At 37.8% G+C, this 19157-nt stretch overlaps 1 protein-coding gene across 1 annotated transcript in view; it reads right to left on the bottom strand.

Moving 5' to 3' along the window:
• Positions 1 to 1810, bottom strand: part of LOC136871646 (uncharacterized) — a 33388-nt gene extending 31578 nt beyond the window's left edge. Inside the window, exon 1 of the mRNA XM_068225113.1 lies at positions 923 to 1810. Coding sequence (XP_068081214.1) covers positions 923 to 989 — 67 coding nt within the window. The 5' untranslated portion in view covers positions 990 to 1810. The remainder of the gene's footprint in view (positions 1 to 922) is intronic.
• Between the last annotated feature and the right edge of the window lie 17347 nt (positions 1811 to 19157).

Genomic DNA, 19157 nt, shown 5'->3' with positions numbered 1-19157 from the left:
TACTCTGAAAAAAACTATTTGTAGCTAGTGTACAGCCAATGAATATACCAGTACCTGCGTTAGATATTTTGTTTGAAATTTAATACACATAGTGTATTCTGATGTAGAATATTAACCATACAAACAAGGAACATGTGGACAATAGGATTGTCCCACATCGCTGACCACACTGAGCCCCGTTCTAAGCCCTTGCTCGTATGGCATCGTGAATGTACAGTATAGCAAGAAAGGCTTCCACCTCCTCAATTTTTAGAGCCCAATCATCTGACATCAGTGCACAAGATATATGTTATGATGCATATCGTTTATTTGTAGGAATGGCATGTCACACGACACACACGTTGAGAATACATAATATTCCTTGGCTGTACGCATGCTACAAATATTATTTTTTTGCAGAAGATGGGGAAGAAAGAAATAACAGCTGGGACACAAATGACCCAGCTGCAGTTCGAGTGTTAATGCCATCCTGTCCAAAACCACTACTACCCAACCATGACACTGTTACATATAATATCATAATGACTTCCTCTAAGAATTCTGACTGAGAAAAATAACACTGAAAATAATTCACATCACTCAACGTATTTTTATTTTCTATGCAAAGTTAACCTTGAAATCCTTGTTAGCAACATCACAGCAACCATGTAAACAAATATTTTTGCTTATACTTTTAAGGTTAACGTCCTGAAAGACTTAACTAGCACAATAAAAAGATGTATCTACCAAACATCCAGATCTAAACACACAACACAAATGAAACCTTATAGAAATTCAAGACAATGAAATTACCTATATGAAAATAGGAAGATCAGCATGCTGTGACTTCCACAGCTCATCACGGAATATAGTATAATAATTCTGTAGCTACTGACAAGTGAGTTGCATACCTACTAAAGTAGTGTCACCTTGTCCTACTCACCAGTTTTGACATTCCGTTTGTACTGCAGTCTAGCAACTGAAATGGAATTCAACTGGACAAATACCATGGCTGAGTTGATTTAATTTCATCAGGTGACACTCAGTGCACCATAAGAGATCTTTAACATGCCAATAATAATGACATACAGAGCAAAGGATTACTGATCACTCTTCAACAATAGCTCGGATTGAACCCACACACTTGGGGTCAATAACAGGGCACTCTACTGCTGATCCACTGAGGCAACTATTTTTTATGGTCTTTCTATTTATATAATTAGTACCGTAATTATTCTTTTCTTTGCTGCCAATGTTGAAAGGCATTGTATAGTTTTCTCTCTTAAAAACAGCTGTGGTCCTTCAAGCAATGAGTTTGTAAGAAAAGAAAAGGTCTAGAGCCATAATGGGAGAAATACATAAAACTCTTCATTGCCTGGAAATCTAACAGAGGTTATCCAGCAAAGGAAAGTAAGTCAGTTTGAGACATTGTGTTCTCCAGTTTTTAATTCATGGGGAGACAATGTTGGTGGCTAAACAATGTGGTCTCTGGGATTATCAAATTTCCTTTCCATATAGTGAATTTGGGATAATGGGATACAGCCAACAGTGTCAATTTAGATGTCTGGTAATTTTTGACAACTTCCAGCGTTGCATGGTTGCAACATATTACACCACGAGTGAAAACATCATTCATGTGAAGTAACCGAAGAATGTATCGGTTATTTCGATAGTAATCAAAACAACGGAAGTATAAAGTGATGTCAAAGAAAACAAATAATAATCAATTTCTAAAAGGGATTAATAACTTTTGTTTTAAATCAAGCACGAACATATACATTGTAATGGGTTGAAAGGCGCAATTTAACAGGGAGCTAACAGTATCGACATCGAAAATTCTGTTGTAATATACTGTGGTTAAATTAATGTACGTACCCGGTAGTGATAGCTCAGTACAAAGAGAATGAATAAGAAAACGTGCGTTTAACAGTGTTATTAGTTCGTTCCAACGCACAGCACTGACACTCTTGACAGTCAACAACACGCGTACGGAGCAAGACGAAGATTTCCGAACGGCAGATTCCCGAATTCATGCTAAAAATAGGAATGAACGAACACATACTGTACAGTCCAAAGAGGATAGAATAGAAGGGTACAGTCCGTGAAACTTTTACTTTTAGTGATACTTCGTTTTACAGGGATGAAGAGAGATAGAGATCGTTGTAGGATGCGATGGATCAACACCTAAGGATGGGCACAACTGAAGCCTGGCATCGAGCGTGCCAAGTGTCGACTCCATCGGCACCGGGCTAGGTACCATACGCGCTTCGCATTAATCCTCGCTTGTCCTCGCGACTCCTCTTTGCTCATGTGCATTGCCCGGACGCACAGTCGCTTCGCAACTTCGCAAAAAAGCCTCGCGGCACCAAGCTAACGCAAGCTAACTTGACGCTGGTTGCGGAGCCGCTAGCATGTCGAAGCGTGGAAAATAACATGAAATATTATGCATGTTTATGTTCATTTTCCCATTGGGGTTTTTACGAGTATTGTAGAATGAAGTACGGTATCGTTAACGAAGACGACGAGCGTAATGTCGTAGTTGAAATAAAATAAAACATGATGTCAAGTCAGAAGGTACGGTACCGGCATAGTAGACCACGGGCATTTAATTTCGTCTATTGCCGTGATTAGGAAATTGATAAACAGATATCGAGGGTAAATCATTATGAATTCCACATGAAAGATGGAAACAAATCGAATAGCGGTAAAGCCACTAACATAATTCGAACATAGAAGAAACCATTTTAAAAACACAGTGAATGAAACATGCTGATGGCTATGTAATGGACAATGAATAACATTCGTTCCACAAAAGACGTTTCAAGATTGAACTATACTAATGACGTCCATATTATAATTCGTGCATGTTTCGCCGTCATCGCGAAAGCTGATGTACCCTATGTATCAATCAATCAATCATTCAATACTGAACTGCATTTAGGGCAGTCGCCCGGGTGGCAGATTCTCTATCTGTTGTTTTCCTAGCCTCTTCTTAAATGATTTCAAAGAAATTGGAAATTTATTGAACACCTTCCTTGGTAAATTATTCCAATCCCTAACTACCCTTCCTACAAAGGAATATCTACCCCAATTTGTCCTCTTGAATTCCAACTTTATCTTCATATTGTGATCTTTCCTACTTTTAAAGACGCCACTCAAACTCGCTACTAATGTCATTCCACGCCATCTCTCTGCTGACAGCTCAGAACATACCACTTAGTCAAGCAGCTCATCTTCTTTCTCCCAAGTCTTCCCAGCCCAAACTTTGCAATATTTCTGTAACGCTACTTGTTTGTCAGAAATCACCCAGAACAAATCGAGCTGCTTTTCTTTGGATTTTTTCCAGTTCATGAATCAAGTAATCCTGATGAGGGTCCCATACAGTGGAACCAGAGACTTATATGCCCTGTCCTTTATATCCTTACTACAACCCCTAAACACCCTCATAACCATGTGCATAAATCTGTGTACCCTTTATTTACAATCCCATTTATGTGATTAACTTACCTCAGTGAAGATCTTTCCTTATATTAACACCTAGATACATGGGCACCCGCAGGATCTATTGCATGGGGAGGGGAGTCACATCAAGAATTTTCTTGAATATAAAAACCAATATAACGTCAGCAACATTAAATTGTTTACAGAAATTTCCTGTTATAACAGATGCTAGATGACTGTCAGTAAGTTTAGTTTATGAAATAATCTGGTATGATATTAAACAATTGAACATCAACCTTTTTAGAATTCCAGGGGGCAAGCATCTCCCCTCCCCCTTACTGGCGCCCATGCCTACATACTTACAGTGATCCCCAAAAGGAACTTTCACCCCATCAACACAGTAATTAAAACTTTTCCTATTTGTGAAACTCACAACCTGAGTTTTAACCCCGTTTATCATCATACCATCGCCTGTCTATCTCACAACATTATCGAGGTCATGTTGCATTTGCTCACAGTCTTGTAACACAGTCTTATTACTCTATACAGAATAACATCATCAGCAAAAAGCCTTACCTCTGATTCCACTTCTTTACTCATATCATATATATATATATATATATATATATATATAAGAAAACATAAAGGTCCATTAATACTGCCTTGTGGAATTCCCCTCTTAATTATTACAGAGGCAGATAAAGCTTCGCCTACTCTAATTCTCTGAGATCTATTTTCTAGAAATATAGCAACCCATTCAGTCACTCTTTTTTCTAGTCCAACTGCACTCATTTTTGCCAGTAGTCTCCCATGATCCACCCTATCAAATGCTTTAGACAGGTCAATCGCAATACAGTCCATTTGACCTCCTGAATCCAAGATATCTGCTATATCTTGCTGGAATCCTACAGCTTCAGTGGAATAACCTTTCCTAAAACCAAACTGCCTTCTATTGAACCAGTTATTAATTTTGCAAACATGTCTAACATAATCAGAAAGAATGCCTTCCCAAAGCTTCCATGCAACGCGTGTCAAACTTACTGGTGATGTAGAATTTGATGGAAAATCAGACATGAAAATCAACGTTCCTAGTATTAATCGGCAAATTAATAATATACTGCAGTACAGTTGAGAAGAAGAACATTTGTTTACCATGAACTTGAAATCCCTCTTTGGTTTCCTCAATTGCTTAAAATACCTTCTCAAAATATACCTAATATGCAATTGATGAATATTATGTTCATTCCCATACTGACTTTAACGAATAAAATAATTATTCCTTTAGATGGATTGTTTTATATACACACCATTCAATACTTATAGATATAAATACATGTACTAACATATCAGTGGCGTATGCTGCATCCAAGATGCGGGCTACCACTGGACTTAGGTTACCCCTTTTCGATGATTGGTTTAGTGAATGTCGAACCTTGTAAGAGTTTTGGGCTGCAGCCAATAGCCAACGGAGTAGCCTGCTGCGTTGTCAAAGCTGTTTCAGAAGCTACTGTCCTAGCCTCTGCTACTGTCAATGCTGATTACCTGATCAGTGGAGATGGTACCCTAAGGTTTAGCAAATTAAAGTCCGGCTTTTAGGCTAAATGGATAGAATGGTTGCCTTTGGTACAAAGGCCCCGGTTCAGTTCTCAAAATCAATCCCCTCATATTGTTAATTCCCCTGGCTTGGGGACTGGGTGTTTGTGACGTCTTTGCCATTCATTTCATCCTCATTAGGTCACCACCAAGCTATGCACCATTATTATTATTATTAAATAAAAATTGTGAATTTTACAGCATTAGCAGAGGTCGTACATATCATTCACTGGTTTATTAGCTTCCTCGGGAGATCAGTAGTGGTATCCGACTCATGATCACGGGTTCAATTCCAACCTACAAAAGAGAACACTACACCTGAAAGATTGCATTTCATTTTAGCAGATCTTCCTATAAAAAGAAAACTATATTACTCTTACAACAGCAGCTCTGTAGTGTCTTCCTACAAGGATGAAGAAGTAACAGGAGTGAAATGTCAGCACTCTGTTATCTATGAGTATAAGGTGAGGAAGTATATACGATGAGGAACGCATGGCTGTTAGTTAGCAGTGCCGATCTGATAGACCGAAGCCTAGCATACCTATCCCCCTGGTTCCCACACCTATCGAGCATACATCAGCAAGCCGCGTGAGGTGGGTCTAGGGGAGAGGGATGCAGAGTCGGCTGCAATATCTTTCTCTGATGCCTTGCTCTCAGAAATACGTGCAACGTTTTTTCTCATTGCACTGAAGTTTTGTAAATGGAAGAATATGTCATATGCTTACAATATAATGTGCTTTAGATTTCCATTGTTCTCATTTGAGGTTTAGGCTTCACCGATAGCCTTGTTAGCCCTCAGTATACACCACTGTAACATATGTACTTATATCTATAAGTACTGAATGGTGGAAATATAAAACATTCTATTTAAAGGAATAATTGCTTTTTTTTTTTTTAAGTTCCGTTTGGGCCTGCTATAGACCACATGGTTCTTATCTCTAGCAGCTTTCTTCTTTGACCAGTGTCCAGCTCCATGGCTAAATGGTTAGCTTGCAGGCCTTTGGTCACAGGAGTCCCGAGTTCGATTCCCGGCAGGGTCGGGAATTTTAACCATAATTGGTTAATTCCCCTGACATTAGAGCTGGGTGTATGTGTCATCTTCATCATCATTTCATCCTCATTATGACGGACAGGTCGCCTACGGGAGTCACATCAAAAGACCTGCATCTGGCGAGCCGAACTTGTCCTCAGACACTCCCGGCACTAAGCCATACGCCATTTCATTTTCTTTGACCAGTACTCTTTCATTCTTGCACTGTGAATGTCTTTTCACTCCTGAGTCCATTTCACACCTTCTCCCCGGAAGTACTGTTTTTTCTGTTAGTGACTGGAGAGAGTTTGATGTTCTGATCAACGTTCTGTACCTATTCCTGTCATAGATTTCACTGGGAGCAAAGTCCAATTCTTGAAGGTCTTTTCTGACAAGTCTTGCCCACTTGGCGTTAGTCGCTTTCCCTCTAGAGATGGTGTGGAAGATTCTGGAAGTGAGCCTCTAATTGTCCATTCTCATGACATGACCATAGAAATTCAATCTCCTCTTCCTCATAGATGTTGTAATGCTCTCCAATTGGTGGTACAGTTCGTCATTGTGCCTGATTCTGTAATTGCCTTCTTCTTTAATAGGGCCCATGATTTTTCTCAGGATCTTCCTTTCCTTCAGCTCCAGTTTTCTAAGTTGCCCTTTTCTTACCATGTTTAGGCATTATGAAGCATATAGTACTGACGGTGTCACTACAGTAGTGTAATGCCTGATTTTGAGGTTAAGGGAGAGGGATTTGGATTTGTACATACTCTTGCATAGGTGGTAGGTGCTTTCCAATTTGATGCATCTGCTGTTCATGGCCTGATCTTCATTTATATTTGGGGTTATCTATTCTCCTAAGTATATGAAGGATTTAGTCCTTTGTACTGCTTTGTCCCCCAGTGGGATTGATTTGGGTGCATCTCTGATGTTGGTGATAAACTGTGTTTTGCTGATATCGATCTTCAACCCTACTTTAGCTGCTATGTGGTCGAGAGAGGATAGTTGATGGATAGCTTCCTCCACACTGGATGCCAGGAGTGTTAGGTCGTCTGCGAAGGCTGAACAGTTGACTGTTAACTTATCTTTCTTGTAGCCTATTCTCAATTGTTTTATTATTTACTGAATATTTTGTGAAAAGAAAAAAAAATCAGACGATGATGAACTGAATATCTGAACTAGAAGAATGTGTCCAGTTTCAAGAATTTTTGTAGAGTCAACTCTTGTTCGTTCGTAATCTGTTTTCCCTCCAGGGTCGATTTTTCCCTCGGACTCAGCGAGGGATCCCACCTCTACCGCCTCAAGGGCAGTGTCCTGGAGCTTCAGACTCTGGGGATACAACTTAGGAGGATGACCAGTACCTCGCCCAGGCGGCCTCACCGGCTATGCTGAACAGGGGCCTTGTGGGGGATGGGAAGTTTGGAAAGGAAGAGGGAAGGAAGTGCCATGGCCTTAAGTTAGGTACCATCCCGGCTTTTGCCTGGAGGAGAAGTGGGAAACCACAGAAAACCACTTCCAGGATGGCTGAGGAGGGAATCTAATCCCCCTCTACTCAGTTGACCTCCCAAGGTTGAGTGGACCCCGTTCCAGCCCTCGTACTACTTTTCAAATTTCGTGGCAGAGGTGGACTGAGTCAACTCTCGACTGAAGCAAATGATGATGAACTGAATTTTTTCCCTGATCATGAGCCTGACTGGAGAGACCCAGCAATATGCAATCCACCATACTCAGGATAGAGAATTCTGGAAGCAAACCGTCATGCTCTAGCATGATGATGTCATCACATCGTTACGTAGGGTTAGAACCTGAGAGAGAGAAGAATGAACACATTCCATGAATCTATGTCATAGATTATAGTTCTAAAAATGATGCAACATGATATATACTTATTCATTTAATTTATTTAGTGCAAAGTTTTATAATATTGTAGCATTTTATTATTGTACATTTCATACTGTAGTCTTATATCTAAGACTACGGTACCTAATATTTTCAAACACATCAGAAGTAATTACACTATTAACTACATTCAGTGTAAAATATTGCTTGCAGTAATGACACTTAAGCAAGTAATCTACATTAAATAACTGGATAAATTCCCAAAGTGGTTTAATCATAAATTGAAGTCCCTGATTATTGAAAAGAAGAAAGCACACAAGCGATACAAAATATCAGGTCTCAATAGTGATTATCAGCATTTCTTGAAATTAAGAAATGAATGCAAGTCTGAATCTAAATCTTGCTATACAATGTATGTCTCCAACTGTGAACGAAGTATTACTTCCAATCCACAGAAATTCTGGCAATATCTAAGTTCTAAAAGGTCATGTAATAATATTCCTTCAACAATGCATCTTAATGAAGTTACAGCAGATACTGGAGAAAATATTGTCAATCTTTTTGCTAACCACTTTTCATCTGTTTATTCTTCTTATCAGAATAGTAGTAGTATGTCATATGATTATCCTTTCTCTGTCAATCTATCAGTTATAAACATTAGTAAGGCAGAAATTTACAACAAACTGATATCTTTGGAATTAAAGAAAACTGTAGGACATGATGGTATTTCAACTTACCTGCTCAAGTACTGTTCATTTATTTTATGTGAAGCACTCTTTTATCTGTTCAACTTATCATTAAACCAAGGTGTTTTTCCAGTGGAATGGAAGAAAGGATTTAGTTCAGTTTTCAAAAATGGTGACAAAACTGACATAAAACAATATAGACCAGTTATAATTTCTTCTCATATTTCCAAAATATTTGACTCAATAATTCTTGACAAAATCACACCTCTCTTTAGAAACATCATCATTGATGAGCAACATGGATTCTTTTCAGGACGGTCAACCTGTAGCAATCTTCTTTTATTCTATCAGTTCCTCTTGGATGCAAAAGAGAACCACTCCCAAGTGGACTGCATTTATACAGACTTCTCAAAGGCTTTTGACACTGTCGACCAGGATATTTTGCTGCAAAAGCTAACAGGCTACGGAATTAATGGGCCTCTCCTCTTATGGTTTGAATATCTTAAAAATCGCCTGCAGATTGTTAAAATAAGGAATCATTTTTCTGCGCCTATTATTGTTACCAGTGAAATTCCTCAAGGGTCTCACCTTGTGCCCTTACTTTTTACTCTCTACATAAATGATATTAAAAATATACTTAAGAATTCTGAATTGCTTTTGTTTGCCGACGATGCAAAAAATTTTATGCAAATTAATTGTCCACTTGATTGTTTAAAACTTCAATAAGATTTACATCATCTGGAAAAGGACTGTATTCAAAATGGGTTGAAACTTATCATGAGAAATGTAAAATAGTATTGTTTTTTAAAAACAAGAAGAAAATATAATTTCAGTACAAATTTAGTAATAACAACATTCTAACTCCTGTTTCACAAGTTAATGACCTCGGTGTTTTATTCAGTTATAACCTATCGTTTAATGAACATACTGAAAATATTTGTAAGAAAGCATTTCAAAGATTGGGTTGCATTACTAGATATTCTAGAGAATTTTCAAACTTAGCTACTTATCGATTGCTGTGTCTGTGGTACGCCCTATACTAGAATACTGTACACCTGTTTGGAACCCTTTTCATCAGACCTCTATCCATAGATTAGATTCAGTACAATATAAATTTCTTCATTTATATTCATTTAGAGCAGGATTCTCATATGATAATGTTGATTATACATCCCTACAACAGTCCTTAATCTGCAGAGCCTGTCACAACCCTGTGAATTATTGGATACACTCTTCATTTTGAATTGCTTCATTCCTTGGTGAATTGTCCACAACTCCTTGCAAAATGAACGTACATGTACCAGACAGACGCACAAGGTTCAAGAATACATTGTCTACAAATTGGCATAGAACTAACTACGCATTCAATGGGGCAATTGAACGAATGTCAAGATCTCTAAACAAAGTGGATATTGATATACATATTTTTTCTACTTATACTCCATTGAACTTTCTTTTTAGTGTATTTTGTTTTGTTTATTCTTCTCTACTGTTATGTAAAATGGTATTACCATTAAAAAAGTATTATTATTATTATTATTATTATTATTAAGATGGAAACATTTGGTACTAGATGAAAAGCTTTAAACATGATTAGATTACATTTCAATAACAGGTTGCAACAAACAAATTTATTTTAGAAGTAATGAGGAATATTCACCCTTCTAATCAACTCCAGTCATGGTTGGTTGAAAAAACGATATACCACTGTTCTGTACAATTATTTCATATGTTGATGGTACTTCCATTTTGACTTAAGATTCCAAAATAACTGTAACACTTGGCAGATCTGTCATCAATGATTGTGCAAGGTGACAACTTGCTGTACTATCCGCACACTTTATCTTGGTGCATTTACATCCTAGTGCTGAATCGGTCGACCTCGGCGATCTTCGAGATTCATACTGGCAACCTTTGAAACACAAACTATGAATCGCTTAAGCATCGTTGTGCGACATCTGGCGTGAACTTTACGTACTGGTACTGTTGTTGTTTACACATCAAAGTCAAAGTATAGAATTCATGCTAGGAACAAGATTCGCATCGAGAGATATGTTTTATAATGTTATATAATGTGTATGTGACATAGTTGTTGGCTTAAGATGATAACGGTTTAGAAATTTCATATCGATCGATCATATTCTCGATTCAATTCAGATTTTATTTACATTCAGTTGGCAGCACCAGGCAGCACTATCGATACCGGGACAGCTCCCTCCTTACTCCTCACCCCATACACAAATGCATCAAGATAAAGTGTGTGGACAGTACTTAAGAACCGGTTTAGGGTAGGCCTACTTTATGAGAAGTATGTGCAATACTTTATGGTGAAATACTTCATATAAATGATTCCAAAACTCACCAAATAAAATTTCAAAAAAGAAATGAAGGTTTTGAAGTAGGTCACACCTTTACTATGGTGGAGAAGACATTATACGAGTACCTTCAACTAAATTTTTTGATGTGGCTTTGAATAATCATTTAACATGGGAGAAAAATATCAATGAAATTTGCAAGAGAATCAACATAAGCTCTTTTTTTTTTTAAAGAATAATTTAAAGTTACTTAGACATTCATTACAAAGTAACAATACAGGGTGTTAGGTGTATTCATGCAAACATTTTGTTAATCAGTAAAGAAAAATACATCTCACAACATATGCTATGTATGATTTTCCCTATAAATGAGCCAAATATTTCATTGAAATGAAGGGAAGTAATTAATGAACAGTGGGTGCACAATTTCGTGCTGAAATTTGGAGTTTTGGATGGTCATAGTAGGAACGCTGGTTATGTCATACTGTCATCGTGTCATGGAGTTACTACAGTAGTGGAGTATAGGGGTTGTTAAACCTATTTGGTACTACAGGCCAACTTATTTTTCTATGCTTTTCCCCGCTTGGGAAGTAGGGGAGGTAGAATGCACGTGCAAGACGATGACTTGCTGTACTTAAGAAATCATAGAAATTCTTCAAAGAACGTGGGTGATCACTGTCAGAAGCAGACCTTCACATGTCCTGATGAAGGCCAATGTAATTTGGCAGAAAGCTCGACTTTGCTTTAGTAATAAAGAAATGGGTTTTACCTAGTTAATTGTATTTTACGATGAGCCACGAAAATCTACATTCATTGAACTATATGTATGTTTAATTTATCTAGTGTTATAACATGTACATAAACCATTTGAAACAAAACGTTCAATTTGCTTTGATAATTTACTTTCAATATTATTCATTTGGACATCCTATCCCATGCATTTTTTCGCTGATGCAAGGAACTTTGTTTACATACACGTCAACATGATTTTGCCTTGTTCCTTCATCCTTTATGCAGTGCAAAATGGGGATAGTAGCATACTACATGCCCCGGAGCACCTTTCCCAACCCTGAAAATGAAAACCTACAACCTGTTTTCCAGTCAATGACCGGGTCAGGGATGTAATGAATGAAGTAGATATAGGCTATTAGTATGATGGGGTCGCCACTGCCAAAGTGATTTATTAATGAGTGATAGATGCTATGAAATGAGAATGGAGAGTGTTGCTGGAATGAAAGATGACAAGGAAAACCGGAGTACCCGGAGAAAAACCTGTCCCGCCTCCACTTTGTCCAGCACAAATCTCACATGGAGTGACCAGGATTTGAATCATGATATCCAGTGGTGAGAGGCCGACGCGCTGCCGTCTGAGCCACGGAGGCCCACCTATACCAACCCTACACTTGAATAATTATAATACAACACACTCGTACAGACCCTGCACTGACACAATTTATCAGGCAGTTTCCACACTCATTAGAGCATAGGGCTGATGACCACAGATGTCTCAATCCCCCAAAGGACCTAACAGTGACAGAACCCACATTAACACCGACTATTCAATACATCTCCATTATCTGAGGACGATGACCAAGGGTGTCTGAAGACACTAAAATGGAAACAAAATACTAACAATTTATCATGGTCAGGCCACCCGTAAACATAAGCAGAACCAGTTTGGGAAGAATGTTATGTAACATGTCATGACCCAATAAAACCAGCCTTCAGCTGTTATCATGGATAGGCTGCCCATACACATAAACAAAACCAGTTTGGAAAGAATGGTACATAGCATGGCTGGCGTACTGAACCAAAACTATCCATTCACAACTACTAGGCGTATTAATTACTCTAAAAACATCATATCCCTTCGCTCACGAAAGTAACTTCTGAGGATTACCAAAAGGTTTATATACAGTATATATATTGGTTCGACACATCATTCTCGATTGCTACAAGATATATCTGCACTGATACTCATAACACTCTGCATATGATTTCAGGTGCTCACATTTATCATAAATTTAATTGATACAGGGAATGGGACAGCGAACTCCAGCAAAAAAATGCTTTTCATATTACAGAAAAAACATATCAGGAACTAATTTAGTTTGGAACAAAGGGAATTTTGCAGGCATGTATGATATGAACATTTTATGCATAAAATATTTTTAGTGTCTTCTCGTTAATAAGAAATAGTTTTAAAAATTGGAAGTAATAAAACTATTCATGACCACATAATAAGAAGTTAAACAATTAGTTTAATAGTGAAACTATTTTATATTTTGATGATACTTTTTCCAATTCTTTATTTAGAATGCAATGTCATTCTTCTTCTTCTTCCTGCAACTGAAGGCTGCCTAATCAAATACAGTAGAGACAATACGCGACACTCTGTGAGATATCGAGGGACAGCGATTAGAGCTCTGTCTAACGGAGTGACCTGAGAGTCTTTCTTCCGTTTCCCTTGTGACAAGAAAATGTAAGTAAATACTCTGTTTGCATACATATTCTTCCAGTTACAAAGATATTTTTATAACAGGCCTACTTCATAAACTTCTGACCAGCGCGACCCATATTTTAACTGGCTTAAAATATAATAGGCTTATTTTATTGTATTAGTGCAGCAGTTAACCTTCAATACTGACGTGTTGTTGTAGGTGTGATCTGTGGGTTTTGATTTAATTCAGGAAAATGCATATGCATATGTGTATGGCTGGTTGTGTTCCAAGTTACTCCATTTGGAATGCTGTAATGGGTTGTCAAGCACTGAAGAAAATATTGGTGATTTAAGAAATGTACATATTTTGTCGAAACAATATGATGATGCAAATTTGCTTTACCCTAATGTAATGGCAAGTATTGCTTATAGGGAAATTTTGAATGTTTTGCAGCTAAATTTATAGATTTTCTTTCTGTTAGTAGGCTTCAAGTTAAAAGCTCTTAAATGTAAATTCATTGTATCATGTGTGTAAGGAATGTGCCGATATTGTTATTGACAAGTGTGCTAATGTGATGTACAATGCTTTTAAATGAGAAATAAAAGACAAATCTAGCTGTGAAAGTTCAGGCAGGAATGCTAAAGCTAAAACAGTACTGCATAAATGAAAGATCAAGCCCTTTCACAGCAGTCCATTTCACATCTTGATTATATGTCTGATTTTCGGTCTTTAAATAATAACCTGTTAAATAATTCTTGCTTTAGCAACTTTGAAGTTAATAATTTAGCAACACTTTCTTTATATACGTAATTTATTTATCCATTTCCGTATATACATTTCCATTGATATTTCAATTTAGCGCAAATTTTCAGGTCACACCACTAGGAGTACCACTTGTGAATTGTCTCCCATTTTAACAAGGCTAAATTCGGAAGTGTTGTGTATTGTCTCTACTGTATTTGGCCTAATTGACAAAGCTTAAAATGCACATATATTAAATAATATATTTGAAGGAATAAAATCTGCAAATTATTGCAATAATCATGGTTTTCAATGAGATTATTATTATAATTTGCCTATTGCCATCAGCATTTAAGATTAATCTTTGGTACGTTCTGTGATTCTTTCACTGTGGGTAAACATACTTCCTTTTAGGAAAGGTCTTATCTTTTTCAGTAACCTTTCAAGTTATATTTTTATACTGCTAGGTACTGTACTATTGTATCTTTACAGCTATGGTGAAGTCCTTTTTACCTTTAGTGAATTCTGATGAACAGTAAGAATTATATAAAAGAAAGAACAGCTCAGTTTCACAATATTCCTAAACAAATCCAATTCTGTATGTAATGACATTTCATAAGATGTTTTATAACATTTTCCTAACAAGAAGTTTATGGATAACACAAAAAGGCAACTAAAATAAAGTAAGGCTCCGCAATTAAGATTAAGACACAATAGAAGTATCAAGAGCAGTGTTGAGAGAGAAATTTCTGTACATTCCAGCAGCAGCAAGATGATTACTGAATGCCTGGCTTATCGGGTAATACACTGTAGGAACAGTATGCATGTTTGGTGGGTACCACCCATATGCATTTGAGGTGGTGCGGTACATTAGATTCTCCGGAGGACGCTTTTGACAGCCATACCCTGTGAACCAATCTGCAAAGGAAAAAAGTAAATCATTATTTATATTTAAGTAAGAGTAATTGAAAAATTAGATTACGAAAATTACAATGCTAGTAAACAAACAGGAGAGGTTAATGTTGGAACATAAATACAATGGACAGACAAGTCCACAATCAACTAGCAAATGTTTCCAGAGATTCCTATTCTACCAAAGATAGCAGCATGAATTATATGCCATAGGGTCTTACAAGCACCCAGAGAGAACCAGGTTGCTCACTATTCTTAGAACTGCATACTTGTAAGATGAAATTCAATCCAGTCATGTACAAATTCAAGTTTCAATGGGGTGATGCAGTGTATCGAAAGGAAGCATGGAAGTCACATAGTCAAATTTCAAATGAAAGGAAGCAAGCTTTCACATTTACATGACCATTAATATCACAATCATAGCCATGGATTGTCCCTTTTTTTTAAAGTACCGAGCAAGTTGGCCGTGTGGTTAGGGGCGCGCAGCTGTGAGCTTGTATCCGGGAGATAGTGGGTTCAAACCCCACTGTCAGCAGCCCTGCAAATGGTTTTCCGTGGTTTCCCCATTTTCATACCAGGCAAATGCTGGGGCTGTACCTTAATTAAAGCCAAGGCCGCTTCCTTCCCACTCCTAAACTTTCCTATTCCATCGTAGCCATAAGACCTATGTATGTCGGTGCGACGTAAAGCAACTAGCAAAAAAAAATTTGGAAAGTGGAATCTGGAATCTGAATCACACGTAAAAGACATTTTATTTTGAAAATATCACATGCATTTACTGCAATTTGGACCACGGCCACCTAGGTGAGAATTCGGTGATCATGTCACTTGATTATCACACCACAAATTTCAAGCAGAATTTTTCAAGTGTCGGCAACTGTAGTGAGAGGAAGGCAATTTCATAAGGCAACAAACTTCTGAAAAATCCAGGCAGATTTTAAAAATTAAAAGCACAATTATATAATTGATGATATAATGTTCTAAGATGAATAATATGTTACTTCTGGCTGATTTTCATAAAATAGTCTGTAGTAAATATCTAGTATTTGAAGCTATGGTTGTAAAAATTGGGATTGGACAGGACTAGATTCTACCACAGATCCTGACTGGCAAACCTTGGACGAAACGTCTGTCGCATGCACCAGTAATGAACCAGTTCAAGAAAATTAAGAACATTCTGTACAGTTTTAAGGACACAGTTTTGTCAACTACTGTAAATTGTAAAATTGTGTTAACTTCATGGCCCCATATGGACTCTTTTGACTGTTCACTACTATCAAGACTTTGTTTCCAAAGATTTTAATGGAAAATATTCTATCAACATTGCAAAATATTTGTGACTGGACTGAGCATCGAACTGTGTTCCAAGATTTTAACTTCATGTATATCTTTTGTGTCTTGTAATGATAATTTCCCTCAAATATATTTAGTACTGTCAATATGGGCTTCTAACCATGAAATTTATTTCATGCAAAAGAGTAGTGTTGTAAAAATGTTGCAAACTTTGGGCTGGGAAGACTTGGGAGTAAGGAGATGAGCTGCTCAACTAAGCGCTATGCTCTGAACTGTCAGCAGAGAGATGGCATGGAATGACATTATCACAGCAGATGAATATATAAAATAAGAATTTTGTCCGTACATCGCTCAGAATTTAAAAAGATTACAAATTCTCCTGTCTGTCCTATAAACACTTCAGTATTTAATCTCAGCAAATCCAAATGCTTATCGATCAAGCATGGTACTCTACAGTATAATTCATTACAAGTTCTGGCTTTGCTTCTCTTCAACAACAAAATTTCACTATTTTCAGTTAGGCAACTTCCAGTTGGAGGAAGCAGAATATGATTATATTCCTGATAAAATAATTTTCTCTCACTGAAGATGTCCCAATAGAAGGGACAAAACATGTTCCACTAATCCAATTATATTTTAATAGGTAAATACATATTTTACAGTATTAAAAAGGTGGAATAACATGGTCAGAGATGGATCAAGATGGTTTGGACTTATTAAATGAATAAATTCCAAAAGAAAAATATATTTTGAAAAGTTCATTATAAATGAGAGAGAAAGAGAGAGAGAGAGAGAGACTGTGTGTGTGTGTTAATGCCAAGAAACCATATTTGCCCTAACTCGGCTACATTTCATACTTCATTTTGGGGAAATGATAATGAATACAGACCAAGTTTCGGATGACTTGTTACTAGTTCATTAAAATGATGTTATATGTTACAAAGATGGCTCCTTGCATGGACAAATGATATGAAATTATAAATTTCAACTTAAGTATGGTACTAGATGATCAGCTGCTGGTTCCTTATTATATTGTCTTGCTGTAGCCTGCTTCAAGCCTCTACCTATTGAGCAAGAAGGAACTTTTGAAATATTTATACGAGCTCTATCTTTCTAGCCTCAGTACACATGTCTGTATACTTGACAGTTCTGTTAGGTATCGGAAAGAAACTAACAAATGTCAGATCAAGTCATATATTGTATAGAGAGATTGTTTGTCCAACCCTTGTCCTGTTTCTCTACGGGGTCAGGTATGAGATGAAAGAAATCTGCTGTGGCGGGTTTTTATGACCGGATGCCCTTCCTGACGGCAATCTCATCAGAGGAGTTAATGAGATGAAATGAATAACGCGGTATATGATAGTAGGAAGGGAGTGGGTGAAACCCCATGCCAGCATATAGCCTACTGCTGTCGAATAACACCAAAGGGTCTGCTCAAGGCTTAACGTCCAAATCCGATGGACTAATCACCATCAACAGCATCATATGACCTCACTCCCTATGATCACGCAGAGAGGTTTGTAATTTAATCCAGGCTAGTTATTAGAAATTGTATACTACCACCCCATCTACCCTGCTGGCCAACATTCTGATGGTGAAATTTTTTTCGACTAACAGGACTTGAAATGGCTAACCATGGTGTCAGACCATTTACACTTCAATGCCTTAACAATTGTATAGAGAGACAGGAACATGAAAAGGGATACATAATAGATGAACACAGTGAGAGGTCAGTGTGGGAAGAGGGAGCGAGAGAAAGAGGAGACAATCTCCACATCTTCATACACTGCCGTCTTCACATAGACAGGTCTTATCCTCATCAACATTAGTTCTTCTACATTCATCTCTTCTCGGCCCACTGAGCTCAATAGCTGGATTCGCTTAAGTGCGGCCAGTATTCAGTATTCGGGAGATAGTGGGTTCGAATCCTACTGTCGGCAGACCTGAAGATGGTTTCCCGTGATTTCCCATTTTCACACCAAGCAAATGCTGGGGCTGTACCTTAATTAAGGCCACAGTTGCTTCCTTCCCACTCCTAGCCCTATCTTGTCCCATCGTCGCCATAAGACCTATGTGTTTTGGTGTGACATAAAAAAGTAAAATTTTTGTTTAGAAATCCTGTTGCGTCAACGAGCTAATTTCTATTTCCCAGTTTCATCAGGAGGGCTGGCATCATCACTTACTGAGGGGCCATCTAGACAGATCTCCAGTCCTGGACGTGGTAAGTGAAGGATGAGAAGAGAGTTGGAAAGGTACAAACATGAATATAGTAGGTAAAAGATTAGAAACACTGGACAAACACAAAAGGAGGAAAGGATCCCCAAGGGATAATACGTGGGTTGGGGCATAAGTCATTGCAACTATTTTTTTCCTCACATTTGCAAGGTAAAATTAAATGGTGTATGGCTTTTAATGCCGGGAGTGTTCGAGGAAATGTTCAGCTCGCCAGGTGCAGGTCTTTTGATTTGATTTGATGCCTGTAGGTGACCTGCACATTGTGATGAGGATGAAATGATGATGAAGACAACACATACACCCAGCCCCTGTGCCAGCGAAATTAACCAATGATGGTTAAAATTCCTGACCCAGCTGGGAATCAAACCCAGAAACCCTGTGACCAAAGGAGCCATGGAGCCGGGCATATGCATTGTGCTACCATACAATGGTCATATGCCCTGGAAAGCATGGTACTCAGAGTATGTGCTCAAGATGGCAGTGCATAGGACTGGTACCAAGCACAGGGGTATGAGACTGCAAAGGTGAGTCAGGCTCCGTGCAGGACGGATGTGACGATGTAACTTCAGTGATGGGGGTGGGAAGTACTGGAACATACGCCATACTCGCTGGACCTGTCTCTGTGTAATTTTGACCTCATCCCCAAAGGGAAAGAACTACA

The sequence above is a fragment of the Anabrus simplex genome, chromosome 1 (assembly GCF_040414725.1).
Source record: "Anabrus simplex isolate iqAnaSimp1 chromosome 1, ASM4041472v1, whole genome shotgun sequence".
Classification (NCBI taxonomy): domain Eukaryota; kingdom Metazoa; phylum Arthropoda; class Insecta; order Orthoptera; family Tettigoniidae; genus Anabrus; species Anabrus simplex.
This window is presented reverse-complemented; position numbering and strand designations above follow the sequence as displayed.